General features: G+C 40.4%; 1 protein-coding gene across 2 annotated transcripts in view; it reads left to right on the top strand.

Moving 5' to 3' along the window:
• Positions 1-14,517, top strand: part of RRAGB (Ras related GTP binding B) — a 46,033-nt gene that overhangs the window by 22,554 nt on the left and 8,962 nt on the right. The window contains exons 6-7 of one of the 2 annotated variants that reach the window (XM_023202147.1): positions 9,475-9,570; positions 11,766-11,888. In XM_023202147.1, coding sequence (XP_023057915.1) covers positions 9,475-9,570; positions 11,766-11,888 — 219 coding nt within the window. The remainder of the gene's footprint in view (positions 1-9,474; positions 9,571-11,765; positions 11,889-14,517) is intronic. The other variant, XM_023202148.2, reaches the window with a different exon arrangement.

Below are 14,517 nucleotides of genomic sequence, written 5' to 3'. Positions count from 1 at the left end.
CAATGTGTGGTCGGGTGTTGTCATGGAGAACTGGGCCCTTTCTGTGACTGGTGCTGGCAGCAGGTGTTGCAGTTTTTGGTGCATCTCGTTGATTTGCTGAGTGTATTTATCATATGTAATGGTTGCCCAGTGATTCAGAAAGCTGTAGTGGATCAGACCGGCAGCAGACCAACAAACAGTGACCATGAGTTTTTTTTGTGCAAGTTTAGCTTTGGGAAGTGCTTTGGAGCTTCTTAGTCCATCCACTGAGCCAATTGTCACCAGTTGCCATATAAAATCCACTTTTTGGTACACACCACAATCCAACTGAGAGAATCATTTGTTGTTATTGCATGGAATAAGAGAAGACAACACTTCAAAATAATGATTTTTTTTTTTTTTTTCCTAGGCCATGAGCAAACCTGGTTCGCTTTTTTGACCTTCCCCTTTGCTTCAAATGCTGAACAACCATAGAATGGTCGACGTTGATTTCTTGGGCAACGTCTCGTGTAGTTGTAAGATGATCAGCTTTGATGATTGCTCTCAATTGATTGTTGTCAGCTTCTGATGGCTAGCACTACGCTCTTCATCTTCAAGGCTCGTGGTCCTTTGCAAAATATCTTGAACCACCATTGCACCATACGTTCGCTAGCAGTTTCTGAGCCAAATGCATCGTTGATGTTGTGAGTTGTCTCCGCTGCTTTATGACCCATTTGAACTCGAATAAGAAAATCGCTCAAATTTGCTTTTTGTTTAACATCATTTCCATAGTCTAAAATAAATATAAAATAAACAGCAAGTAATAAGTCATTAGCAAAAAAACATAAAGCAAGAAATGGACATTAAAATGATGTCTCACATAACCACATTTACTTAAGAATGTATTCCAATATCAAATGGCAAATTTCAACAATGTGTGTATCTTAGAGTTCTCCAGGGAAACAGAACTAATTGTGTGTGTGTGTTTGTGTTTATGTGTGCGCTTGCACTCACACATGCGCCCATGCGTGGAAAGACAGGAAGAGACACACACGCAGAGAGAGGGGTATTTATTTTAAGAACTTCAACTGATTAAATAAGGCCCACTTACGTTATAGGTTGTAATCTTTACCCAACGTCTCCTGATTTAAATGTTAATCTCATCTGAAAAATACCTTTACAGTGATATCTACACTGCTGTTTGACTAAATGTCTGGATACTGTGGCCTAGCCAAGTTAACACATAAAACTAGTCACACCCCTTGTCAACTTGGTACTCATACACATCTACTGAAACCATACTTAATCTTCAAATAAAAACAATAACGAGGTCATACTTCCACTTAACATGATATAGTAATCCTGCATACAACCAAAAATGCACTAATCATTTTCCCAGAAGAGGATGTAAAGTTACTAACTAATGTTTACTCTTCTTTTACATTATAATGTAAAGTTAACGATACTTAAATATTACGATATATCATATGATATGTTCATGATAAGGGATTAAAAGGGAAAAAATAGACATTTACTTTATATACATAGATGTTCATAACAAAATCAAGATGAAGTAGTCTTGACAATTGCAATTCTCATTTGTATATCTGGTCATGTGATTTTTAGCTGGTATTTATAACTGCCTTATTCAGTTCCAGATTACCTTTGCCCACAGCAATTACCTCAGCTTGTTGTATTCTCTGGTGGGGTGACCCAAAAACCATTAGTGGACCTTTCTGAATTGGGCATTGTCGTTTTCCATTGACTTTAATTACAGAACATGGTATTACTAAGAGACATCCTAAGAGCTCTCCTATATCACAGAAATACTCTTCTTTCTTACCTCTGTTGTGGAGGAGCAATCCAGCTTCCCCATGGTAGTCAGGATCAGTCAGTCCAGTCAGCATAGTAACTTCCTTCATTGCCTGTTGATTCAGAGGCTTGAGGGACCCAAGGTGGCTGGATGGCAGTCTTAAATTCCAGTTCAGTGGAATCACTGTGTCTCCTGGTATACACATTTCTGCCTTTGGAACCGAGACCTCTAGGCTAGCAGAGCATAAGGTCACAGGGGCAAGAAACAAAAATTTTGCTAGTGGGTCACTGGAGTGAGTGGTGGCACAGTTTCCACCCCATGAATCCTCACTATGAAATAAAAAAGCACCATTTACTGGACGCTGATTCAGAGCACATACAGCCTCCTAGAGAACCTTGCCTAGCTCTGCAAAGTATTGCAACATAGTTGGCACTGTGCGTCTTCAAAAGGCCATTCGAACCAGGTATGATGGCTCATGCTTGTAGTCCAATCTCCTTGGGGGAGGGTAAGGCAAAAGGGTTGCGTAGCCTTGTTGAAATCCAGCCTAGGAACATAGTGAGATGCATCTCTAATTAAAACAAAACAAAAAGGCCATTCTGCCATTCTGTCAAGCCAGCTGCATTAGGATGGTGGGGAACATGGTAAGACCAGTGAATTTCATGAGGATGAGCCCATTGCCTCACTTTATTTGCTGTGAAGTGAGTTCCTTAATCAGAAGCAATGCTGCGTACAATACTGTGATGGTGGATGAGGCATTCTGTAAATCCATGTATGGTAGTTTTGGCAGAAGAAATGCATGCAGGGAAGGCAAATCCCTATCCAGAATGTGTAATTCAGTAATCATGTCCCTTCCATGATGGGAGCAGATGAGTATAATCAACCTGCCACCAGGTACTTAGCTGATCAGCTTGGGAGATAGTGCCATATCAGGGACTCAGTGTTGGTCTCTGTTGCTAACAGATTGAACACTCAGTCATGGCTGTAGTCAGATCAGCCTCGGTGAGTGGAAGTCCATGATGCTGAGCCCATACATAACAACCCTGCCACCATGGTTACTTTATTCATGAGCTCATTGGGCAGTTACCTGCATGGTTGGAGAAAGAGGGTGAACAGGTCATCCTATCCACTTGGTTATTAAAATTCTCTTCTGCTGAAGTCATTCTTTGGTGGCATTCATATGAGACACAAATATCTTCACATTTTTCACCCATTCGGAAAGATATGTTTATATACCTCTTCCACAGACCTTTTTGTCACCAATTTTCCAGTCATGTTCCTTCCAAGTCCCTGACCATCCAGCAAACCAGTGGCCATAGCTCATGAATTGGTAACTAATTGTGTGTATGGCCATTTCTTCTTCCTAGCAAAATGAACAACCAGGTGGTCAAAGTTCTGCTCATTGGGAGGATTTCCCTTTACTTACCACTTTCTTTTAGGGCTGTCCCATAAAGGGGCTGTAGTATTGCAGTTGTCCACTTCCAGGTGGCGCCTGTATATCATGCAGAACTATCTGTAAACCAGTCCTGAGTTTTCTTTCTCTGTCAGCTGATTGTGGGGAACTCCCCATAGGGCCATAGTTGCAGGCTGGAAAAGAGAGGGTAGTATAGGCCGGGCATGGTGGCTCATGCCTGTAATCCCAGCTCTTTGGGAGGCCGAGGTGGGCAAATCACTTGAGGTCAGAAATTCAAGACAAGCCTGTCCAACATGGCAAAACCCCATTTCTACTAAAAATACACTAATTAGCCAGGTGTGGTGGTGTGTGTCATGCACCTGTAGTCCGAGCTACTCAGGAGCCTGAGGCACAAGAATCGCTTGAACCTGGGAGGTGGAAGTTGCAGTGAGCCGAGACTGTGCCACTGCACTCCAGCTTGAGTGACAGAGTGACTCAAAAAAAAAAAAAAAAAAAAAAAAAAAAGAGGGTAGTATAGCAGGAATGGGGACTGTGGCCATGTTCCTTACTTGTTCATCCAAGGCCTACTTGAGCCTGATCTCATATATACCACTTTAATTTAGTGATGGAGTCCTACTGTGTATGCACAACTTTATGGCTTGGTAGGTCAAATAATACCAAGTTCATGATCGCTAGCTCAAGTCTCATGGTAACTTGGTGGCCCACGATTAAGTGCTCAGTCTGTACTAAGACCTAATAGCAAACCAAGAACTGTTTCCCAAAAGGGGTATAGTTATCTGTGAACAATAGCTGGGGTTTGTTTCAATATGCTGAAGGCATGTACTGCAATTCACCTATGAGGGCTTGCCAGTGACTCCAAATGGCATCCCTGTCTGCCATTGACACTTCAAGCACCATTGGATGTCCTGGATCGTATGACCCAAGTGGAAAGCAGCTTGAATAGCAGCCTGAGCCTTCTGTTCTGGGACCTACTCAAAACTATCAGGTTTTTGGGTCACTTGGTAAATGGGCCAGAATAACACAGCCAAATGAAGACTGTGTTGCCTCCAAAATTCAAAGAGGCTTACTAGATGTCCTGCCTCTTTCTGGGTTGTAGGAGGGGCCAGATGCAACAACTTATCCTTCACCTTAGGAGGGATATCTCTCCATACCACTGCACACCTCAAAATTTCACTGAGCAGAAATAATACCACACATCTACAGCCATCTGATCTTTGACAAACCTGAGAAAAACAAGAAATGGGGAAAGGATTCCCTATTTAATAAATGGTGCTGGGAAAACTGGCTAGCCATAAGTAGAAAGCTGAAACTGGATCCTTTCCTTACTCCTTATACGAAAATTAATTCAAGATGGATTAGAGACTTAAATGTTAGACCTAATACCATAAAAACCCTAGAAGAAAACCTAGGTAATACCATTCAGGACATAGGCATGGGCAAGGACTTCATGTCTAAAATACCAAAAGCAATGGCAACAAAAGCCAAAATTGACAAATGGAATCTAATTAAACTAAAGAGCTTCTGCACAGCAAAAGAAACTACCATCAGAGTGAACAGGCAACCTACACAATGGGAGAAAATTTTTCAGTCTACTCATCTGACAAAGGGCTAATATCCAGAACCTACAAAGAACTCAAACAAATTTACAAGAAAAAAACAAAACAACCCCATCAAAAAGTGGGCAAAGGATATGAACAGACATTTCTCAAAAGAAGACATTCATACAGCCAACAGACACATGAAAAAATACTCATCATCACTGGCCATCAGAGAAATGCAAATCAAAACCACAATGAGATACCATCTCACACCAGTTAGAATGCCAATCATTAAAAGGTCAGGAAACAACAGGTGTTGGAGAGGATGTGGAGAAATAGGAACACTTTTACACTGTTGGTGGGATTGTAAACTAGTTCAACCATTATGGAAAACAGTATGGCAATTCCTCAAGGATCTAGAACTAGAAGTAGCATATGACCCAGCCATCCCATTACTGGGTATATACCCAAAGGATTATAAATCATGCTGCTATAAAGACACATACACACGTATGTTTATTGTGGCACTATTCACAATAGCAAAGACTTGGAATCAACCCAAATGTCCATCAGTGACAGACTGGATTAAGAAAATGTGGCACATATACACCATGGAATACTATGCAGCCATAAAAAAGAATGAGTTTGTGTCCTTTGTAAGGACATGGATGCAGCTGGAAACCATCATTCTCAGCAAACTCTCACAAGAACAGAAAACCAAACACCGCATGTTCTCACTCATAGGTGGGAACTGAACAATGAGTTCACTTGGACTCGGAAAGGGGAACATCACACACCGGGGCCTATTATGGGGAGGGGAGAGGGGGCAGGGATTGCATTGGGAGTTATACGTGATGTAAATGACGAGTTGATGGGTGCTGACGAGTTGATGGGTGCAGAACGCCAACATGGCACAAGTATACATATGTAACAAACCCGCACGTTATGCACATGTACCCTAGAACTTAAAGTATAATAATAATTAAAAAAAAAAATTTCACTGAGGTAGAAGGCCCCTGAATTGTTGTCAGATTTCCCGTCCCCTGACGTGCAGCTATCTTACCAGTAAGTCTAATGTGGTTGTTGCTTCTCGCTCATTAGGTCCCATCAGCATAATGTCATCAATGTAATGGACTGGCCTAATATCTTATAAAAGGGTGGTCAAGATTCTTGAGAAGGTGGTCAAGATTCTTGTGAAGCAAATTATGACATAGGACTAGAGAGCTGATATACCCCTGCAGCAGGACAGTGAAGTGTATTGCTGGCCTTGCCCGTTGAAAGCAAACAACTTACAGTGTACTTATGGTGGACCTTAATAAAGACAGGTATGGAGAAAAGAGCATTTGTTAGAAAACTAGCTGCATACAGGTACCAGGGGATATGTTAATTTGCTCAAGCAATGAAACCACATTTGGCACAGCAGCTACAATTGTAGTCACCATCTAGTTAAGTTTATAACAATCCACTGTCCAGGAGTCATCTTTCTTCTACACCAGCTGAATAGGAGATTTGAAGGAGGATGTGGTGGTAATCACCAACTCTGCATCTTTCAAGTCTGATGGTGGCACTAACCTCTGCAATCCCTCCAAGAATATGCAATATCGCTTTTGGTTACCATTTACCTAGGTAGAGGTCATTCTAATGGGTTCCACCTGGCTTTTCCACCACAACAGCCTACACTACACAGGTCCAGAGACCAATGAGGGATTCTGCCAGTTTTTGAGCATGTCTGCTTGAATTATGTAATCTGGAACAGGAAAAATAACCCACAAGAAGGTTGCAAGGACCCACTGGGTCTACATGAGACAGATCTGAGCTAAAACTCCATTGATTACTTAATCTTTATAAGGCCCTACTTTGACTGCTGGATCACAGTTACATTTTAGGTCTCCCTGGAATTAGGGTCAATTCAGAGCTAATGCTCAGTAGTAGATTATTTCCTTTTCCCTAACGCACAGTCACCCTGGTAAAAGGCCACATAGGTCCATTTACAGGAGGCTGGGAGGAAGATTAACAGTATAAATACTTGGCAGTGTCCTTCCTCAAGGGGACCCAGGCTCCCCTTCATTCAAGGGGTCTGGGTTTGTAAACTGGTACAAGTCTGGGTATTGATTGAGAAGCGGTGACTCTCCAATTTAATAATTCAAATTAAATTTTTTATCACTTGACCTAGAATTCTTCCACGTATACAGATCAAGTAAAAATTTAGTAGACTTCCCATCCATTTCACTTCTAGGAACATCATGATAACTAGCCAACACCATAGGTCTGTACGAGTCAGACTATTCTGATTAATGCTTTGACTCTGCTTCAGTTATAGTACTGTGCCCACCTTGTCTTTGGTGAGTAAGTGCCCCCACTTGGTTCCTGCCATTCTAGGATCCAACTACTCCCATTGCATTTAGGTTTCCCAATTCAGTGGCAGCAGTTCCCACTGAAAGTTCTAGCCTGCAGAGAAGAATGATCATATAACTGGGGAAAGAAGCTGGGGCTGCCCTCACAAATTTATTTTCACAGTCATGATGAAAGAAAGGTGTGTCTTCTGGAACCTCGCAGGTTTGGTGAGTAGGCTTTAAATAAATTGGTTAATACTTGAACATTACAATGTCCCTAAAGTCTCTTTTTTTATGGATCTCTTCTTCTAGAGTACACCACATCAGTTCTGGCATTTTAACTTCATGTCGTTTAGGCCACCTTTTGGTCCATGTTTCATCCAACCGTCCAAACAAACTGTTAAAGCTCTTTCTTACCCCATGGGCTGCAACATTAAGTGTGGAACCTCTGCTTAATGAGCTCCTATCGGTAAATTTAGCCTGATTCAACTTTATATTTTTTCCACTGTTATCCCATACCTTTAGAATCTATTCCCATACATATTTCCTTGGTTTTTGTCTGTCAATTGGAGAAATTATGTAGTTCTTTGGAGTATAGCATAATTCCTCATGGGTCATACTTCACACCTCACCTTTAGGAGCCTGCTGAGACTTGAACTAGTTATAGGTCTAGAAGCAAAGAGGGGTAGTGGGGGTGAATCAGGAGTGTCTTGCATGGCAGATACCTCAGAGGAGACCATTGCAGTTTTCTCAGGCCAAATAGAGTTAATCTGAGATATGGATGAGTGGCTGCTTCTACTGGCAAAGAAGACTGATAATTTAAGGGTTCAATTTTGCCAGCTTCATTAGGATCTTCCCAAATAACCTCCATTCCAAATTTTAGAATCCTACTTCTTCTTGGTCAATGCCCTCACTTTATTAGCAGATGCCCTGTGAGGTTGTGAATTCAGTTTACATTGTAATTCATCCACTTAAAGGATGAGATTCTGAGTTTGGTTTTCCTCAGTCTCAGCTCTGCAGCTATAGGGGTTAAGAGATTTTTTTCAGGGCAGTCATAGAAACTTTCTGGTCATTTATAAAGTACTTATACTGATAATTCAGATCTCTGAGCTCATCCTTTCTCTCCTTTGCTCAGCACACTTAGGATCAGCCAGTCAATCTCATATTTGTTATTTTGACAAAAATGTTCAAAATTTTATATGTGGTCACCTGGAACCTTGCCTCTTAAAACTATTTTATTAGGAATATCCAGTGGTGGTATTTTTTGTATCTCTGCTGCCACATCACACTATAGATTATCAGTACTCTCTTTTCTACTGGAAAGAGAGTCATTAGGGCCTTTAAATCTAATCAGATTAGAGAACCAACCCCAGAACCAATTTAGAAAACTCTTCCTTAAGATTATTCTCTAGAATCACTCTCAGTACTGAAGTCTGTGTTAGGGTTCTCCAGAATAACAGAATTAATAGAATATGTGAATATACATATACATACATACATACATATGTGTGTACGTGTGTGTGTGTGTGTGTGTGTGTGTGTTTAGAGAGAGAGATTGAGAAAGATTGAGATTGATTTTAAGGAACTTTCTCAACTAATTGTAGAGACTAGCAAGTCCAAAATTTGCAGGGCAGGCTGACAGACTGGAGACCTGTGGAAGAGTTAATGTGGAGTTAATTTTGTGGTTCAGGGCAGAAAGCAATCTGGAAGCAAAATTCTTTTTTCATGGGGAAATGTCAGGTTTTTTCTCTTAAGGCCTTCATCTGATTAGATGAGGCCCACCCACATTATACAGAATAAACTACTCAGAGTCTATTGATTCAAATGTTAATCTTAACTAAAAACTGCCTTTGCAACAACATACAGATTGGTGTTTAACCAAATGTCTGGGTATCATGGCCTAGCTAACTTGACACATAAAATTAGCCATCACAGTGTGTATATACATATTTAACAATAATCCACTGACTCCTGGGAAAATATCTGTGTATATATGTTTATATAGATATTTTTCCATATGTATATATGTGTCTGAGAAAGCTATATACAAGGGTTAAAATATTTTCATTTATATATTCTTGGTACGTATATAACTATCTTAAAATGACCCAGATTTGGTGATTTGGAGTGTTCGATGTATTTTATTAAGACTCCTCTGTATGATAAGCTTTATTTATAAACATAGTGCTCATAGTGAGTATTCAGCATAAGCAGGATAGGCCTGAAGAATTCTAGCTATTGCACTTTTAGACCTGACCTGAAACAATTTCTGCCATCCTAGTTTGTGAAATAGACATACTTAAAATTCCTCTTAGAAAGGAACAAAAAGCTCCTGGTTAAAATATGATAAAATAACTACATCTTAGCTTGAAAGATGAGAACTATTATATGTTGATCAGTATGTTGGGCTTTTTGATTTAGATTTTTAAAGAGCGAGAAGAAGATTTGAGGCGTTTGTCTCGCCCATTGGAATGTTCTTGTTTCCGAACATCTATCTGGGATGAAACCCTCTATAAGGTGTGTATGTCTCCCTGAGTTCCCTCATTTTAAGAGCATGAAAAAAAACCTAGAAGGATATTAACAAAACTAAAAGATTTAAAACTATTTAATAGCCATCTAGATTTGTTGTACTAAAAAGAAAAATAATCTGCAACAAACTGTTTGAAGAATATCAAACTTAACATTAAGAAACTTGGGTTTTGATCTTAGATTGGGTCGACATAGCTACTGAGTGACACTGAATTAGCCAGTTTGGTGATGATTAATTTGGTACTGGTCTTTGTGATAGCAGAGGTTTCACTTACTGGCCATCATCCATTTTGACCTGTTGTGGTCTCAATGCTGATAGGAGTTGTATCTAGTATTCAGGTACTTCTACATGATATAACCTAGTCTGCCTAAGTTTGGATGGCAATAAAATTACAATATTTAGGAAAGAGATTGGAGAAGGAGTCTTAGAATCAGACATGTTATGCCTAGCATATGGTATAATAGCTTCAACTTTCATGCCAAATTGGAGACGAGCATTCTTTCAACCAGAAGTACTGTTCCCATTTCTGGAATGGATACCACACTGTTTACACTTATGGAGGTTACAACAATAGCTTTGTTATGGTTGAAGCTGAAATTACCTTATTGGCACATAGGCTCCTTATTCTGATTCCTCCCTTTCTCTTACTGATCTGGTTATTTGAAGGACTAGGTCCTTTTGGATCCTCCTGTAGTTAGCCCTTTCCTTCAGACTGCTTCTGGTATCCATTGACAAGTCTGACTCTGGGTAGGAAAGCACCCTTCTCTGTCACTGGTAGCTAGAGCCTCAGTATCAACAGCATCTGACAAGTATCTACAACCAGAAGCACAGAAACCTGACGTGGCAAGGAGAAAAACCATTGGACTTTAAAATAGCCATTGCTTTTTTTTTTTTTTTAACTAATTCATTTTCCCCAATATTATGTTGACCTAGCCTCACTCTAATAACAGATCATTTTGAGATACCTGTCTAGGAAATACTGTTCTAGATTAATATGGGCCGAATTTCTCTCAAAGCCTTATTCCCATAGAACAGGTAACCGTGAATAAGGATGGACATGACGCACTGATAAGAACCAACTGCGGTGTGAAGGATGGCAATACATAACACGACCAAAGACAATTGGCTAATCACAACACTGCTGTGAGTGACAATGTCTCTGCTGTGGTTAGCTTTGGTGCCTTCTCCAAGGTAAATTCAGCAGTGACATTAACACCGACCTGGGAACTTGGAACCTGAACCCTCATGCTTAAGTGATAAAACTAATTGGAACAGAGACATGGCACTTCTATCTCTTACATCAATGTTGCATAGAGCTGACTTAAATTTTTATATTAAGTTTTATTCAACAAGCACTCATTACATACCTGCTTGATGCTGTTGGATACACAAATGACTAAGACCAGGTTCCTGCCCTCTTGTAGGGGAGAGAAGAACAAAGTACACCTTACCAGACAAATTGGAGTGAAAGTGAAGGAAGTATTATAATGAAAATACAAATAAAAGAGCCTATAAGAATAGAGGGAGAGTGTGGTTAATTTCAACTGCTTACATTAGTCATACTCCTGGATGAAGTCAGTTTTAGGCAAAAACACAGTAGACCATTTTGAATTCAATTGGATCAATAATTTATGCAGATAACAACAAACCTTTGGGAATGATAATGCCACTAGTTTCTCTTTTAATGGTATATTATTCTATTGAGGGGAGGGGCCATTTGTCTATGTGGCTCTGCTTCTTTCATTAAATTGATTCTTAGGTATATGTTAAATATAGCATAATTAGGTTCTGATCTTTAGAGAAATCTACACTGTTGGGCTTAAATATTTGTGACTAGATTAGGAGCTTTTTAACAGAGTAGATCATATTTTTCAACTTTTTTCCTAAGGCAACATGATGGCATTAAATATTTGTTTGCTTTCAATTATCAATGGAAATAAGTTTCTCCAGCATTTTACAAAAGTGTTTGAACTTAAAAAAAAATTCAACTCAAGGATAAAAATCAGATGTTAGCTTCATTTTCTCATTTCATTTGTGTTATATCAGATTTAATGTCAGTATTTGTTTGGGACTGGATTATCATCATATTTTGCTGTCCACATGTTATAGTGTACTTACTAATTTCAAAGGTCTGGGACTGACTAGCTGTTAATAATAGTACACTGTGTTTCTGTTCTGTTAGGCTTGGTCCAGCATAGTTTATCAGCTGATTCCCAATGTTCAGCAGCTGGAAATGAACCTAAGAAATTTTGCTGAAATTATCGAAGCTGATGAAGTACTTCTGTTTGAGAGAGCTACTTTTCTGGTAAGAACTTTCTGCTTTGCAGATGTACTTCACACTGTACCATCTTTGTTTTCAGCAACAGAGAACAGCATGTCACTACTTTCAGGAAGAACCTTTTTCCCTCTTGTCAACTTCAGCATGTACAGCCTTATTTATAAAATAGTATTGTCAGCAAGTGACCTGAAAGAAGGAAGCCCTTTGGTGTGTAGCTCTTTAGAAGTTAATGAAACTTAGATTTTTGCAGGTATTTCTTATTAGTGAGTTCAGATTATTGGCTGGGTGCGGTGGCTCACACCTGTAATCCCATCACTTTGGGAGGCCGAGGTGGGTGGATCACCTGAGGTCGGGAGTTTGAGACCAGCCTGACCAACATGGAAAAACCCCATCTCTACTAAAAAATACAGAATTAGCCAGGTGTGGTGGCACATGCCTGTAATTCCAGCTATTCAGGAGGCTGAGGCAGGAGAATCGCTTGAACTCGGGAGGTGGAGGTTGTGGTGAGCTGAGATCGTGCCATTGCACTCCAGCCTGGGCAACAAGAGCGAAACTCTGTCTCAAAAAAAAAAAAAAAAAAAGAGAGAGAGAGTTCAGATTATTTATGCTAATAACTGTTCATTTATGTTAAAGGATTCCTATTTCCTGTGGACTTTTATTATGAAATGTGGCATATTTTCCTTTTGAGAAAACTCACATCCTATCCTTTTCTCTAAAAGACTCATTGAAAACTTTTAATGTAGAAGAGACATTATGGTCATCTCAGTGACATAATTAGGAGTTCACATGAAGAAGTGGAGAGGGAAAGAGGCATGTTGGTATTTCTATTTTTCTTGTAAATTGAGCTTAGCAACTACATTAGAGCCTACTGTTTGTATAACCCTGAAAGGGGGATGCAAAAACCAGTATTGTATTTGTAAATACATTTTAAAAATAGCAATAACAGAAACTAATTTAAGATGTCACAACACACTGCATAAGTAATTGCTAATTAGCCTTGGTAAATGTAACTCTAAGAGCCTTTCCCAGTAAATAATTTGTTTCTGGGCCCTGCCAATGCTTGGTGATTTTAGAAACAATACTTAATCTCTAGGGGCTTGTTTTCCTTCTACAGATATCTAGATCATAGATTTATTGTGCAGATGAAAATGGGACACAGGAACATTGAGCACCTAGCAAGCCTTGGCATTTAGCTGGCAAACTATTAAATATTGATTCCTTTTACTACTATAGCAACAGGGCAGAGAATCTAAAGTACAATTTTTCCCTCTTCCTTTGTGGAAATATTATTTGTAACCCCATTGGTATAGATGGGGCAAGGAGTCCTAATTAGAGTATCTTTCTGTCTCAGCCCACTGACAGAGGTCACTTGCTTGGAATTGTGCTACCCTGAGCCTGTTTTTCCTGCTAGTGTGAGTAACAATGAGCAAGAAAGCTATTCTGTCTTGATGTACGTGGCAGGACCGAAACCTACTTCAGCAGTATTCCCCTACTATGTCTGCCACACATGGTTGTAGAGGTTAACCTAATATAAGCTCCCTGTTCCTCACTAATAGTAACAGGTAGTTTTTGTTTCTCTTGAGACCAAGTTTAGATGTGACTGAACATTTTCACTGAGGGGGTGAAGTCAAGCAAGGGGGATTTGTTCTTCCACTGGTATAGAAATTATGTTTTGAAATTTTCACATTGTCTCATGGAATTTCCCTGTGAGTTTTCTTCTGGTGAGTGACTCAGTTTTGCTTCCTACTAGACACTCTGCATCTGTATATTCAGCCTATAGGTAATACTTGTGTGGTTTTATTAAAATCTGAAAAAGTTAGAAAAAGTATTTTCAGCTGGTGTGGATGTCCATCCTGCATAAGTTCATTTGTAAATTGTCCTCAGGGACTGGAATCAACCAGTTAAGCTTTTAAAATATAATTCCAAAAGCTATTTGGTTAGCTTGGGCTTTATTAAAATTAAACACATGAAGTATACCTCAAGAACAGCTAGGAATTTTTATGTTTTTCTTTTTGATTTGTACTTTTTAAAAATCGAGGGGGGCGGAGCAAGATGGCCGAATAGGAACAGCTTCAATCTCCATCTCCCAGCGCGAGCGACACAGAAGACCGGCGATTTCTGCATTTTCAACTGAGGTACTGGGGTCATCTCACTCGGGAGTGCCGGACAATCGGTGCTGGTCAGCTGCTGCAGCCCGACCAGCGAGAGCTGAAGCAGGGCGAGGCATCGCCTCACCTGGGAAGCGCGAGGGGGAAGGGAGTCCCTTTTCCTAGCCAGGGGAACTGAGACACACAACACCTGGAAAATCGGGTAACTCCCACCCCAATACTGCGCTGTAACACCGGCACACCGGAGATTGTATCCCACACCTGGCCGGGAGGGTCCCACGCCCACGGAGCCTCTCTCCTTGCTAACACAGCAGTCTGCCGCAATCTAACCGCAAGGCAGCAGCGAGGCTGGGGGAGGGGCGCCCGCCATCGCTGAGGCTTAAGTAGGTAACTAAAGCCGCTGGGAAGCTGGAACTGGGTGGAGCTAACAGCAGCTCAAGGAAACCTGCCTGTCTCTGTAGACTGCGCCTCTGGGGACAGGGCTCAGCTAAAGGAGTAGAAGCCTGTGAAACGCGAACGACTCTGTCTGACAGCTTTGAAGAGAGCAG

Source organism: Piliocolobus tephrosceles, chromosome 12, assembly GCF_002776525.5.
Source record: "Piliocolobus tephrosceles isolate RC106 chromosome 12, ASM277652v3, whole genome shotgun sequence".
Lineage (NCBI taxonomy): Eukaryota > Metazoa > Chordata > Mammalia > Primates > Cercopithecidae > Piliocolobus > Piliocolobus tephrosceles.
The sequence above is the reverse complement of the archived record's forward strand: the minus strand, read 5'-3'. Positions and strand labels throughout refer to the sequence as shown.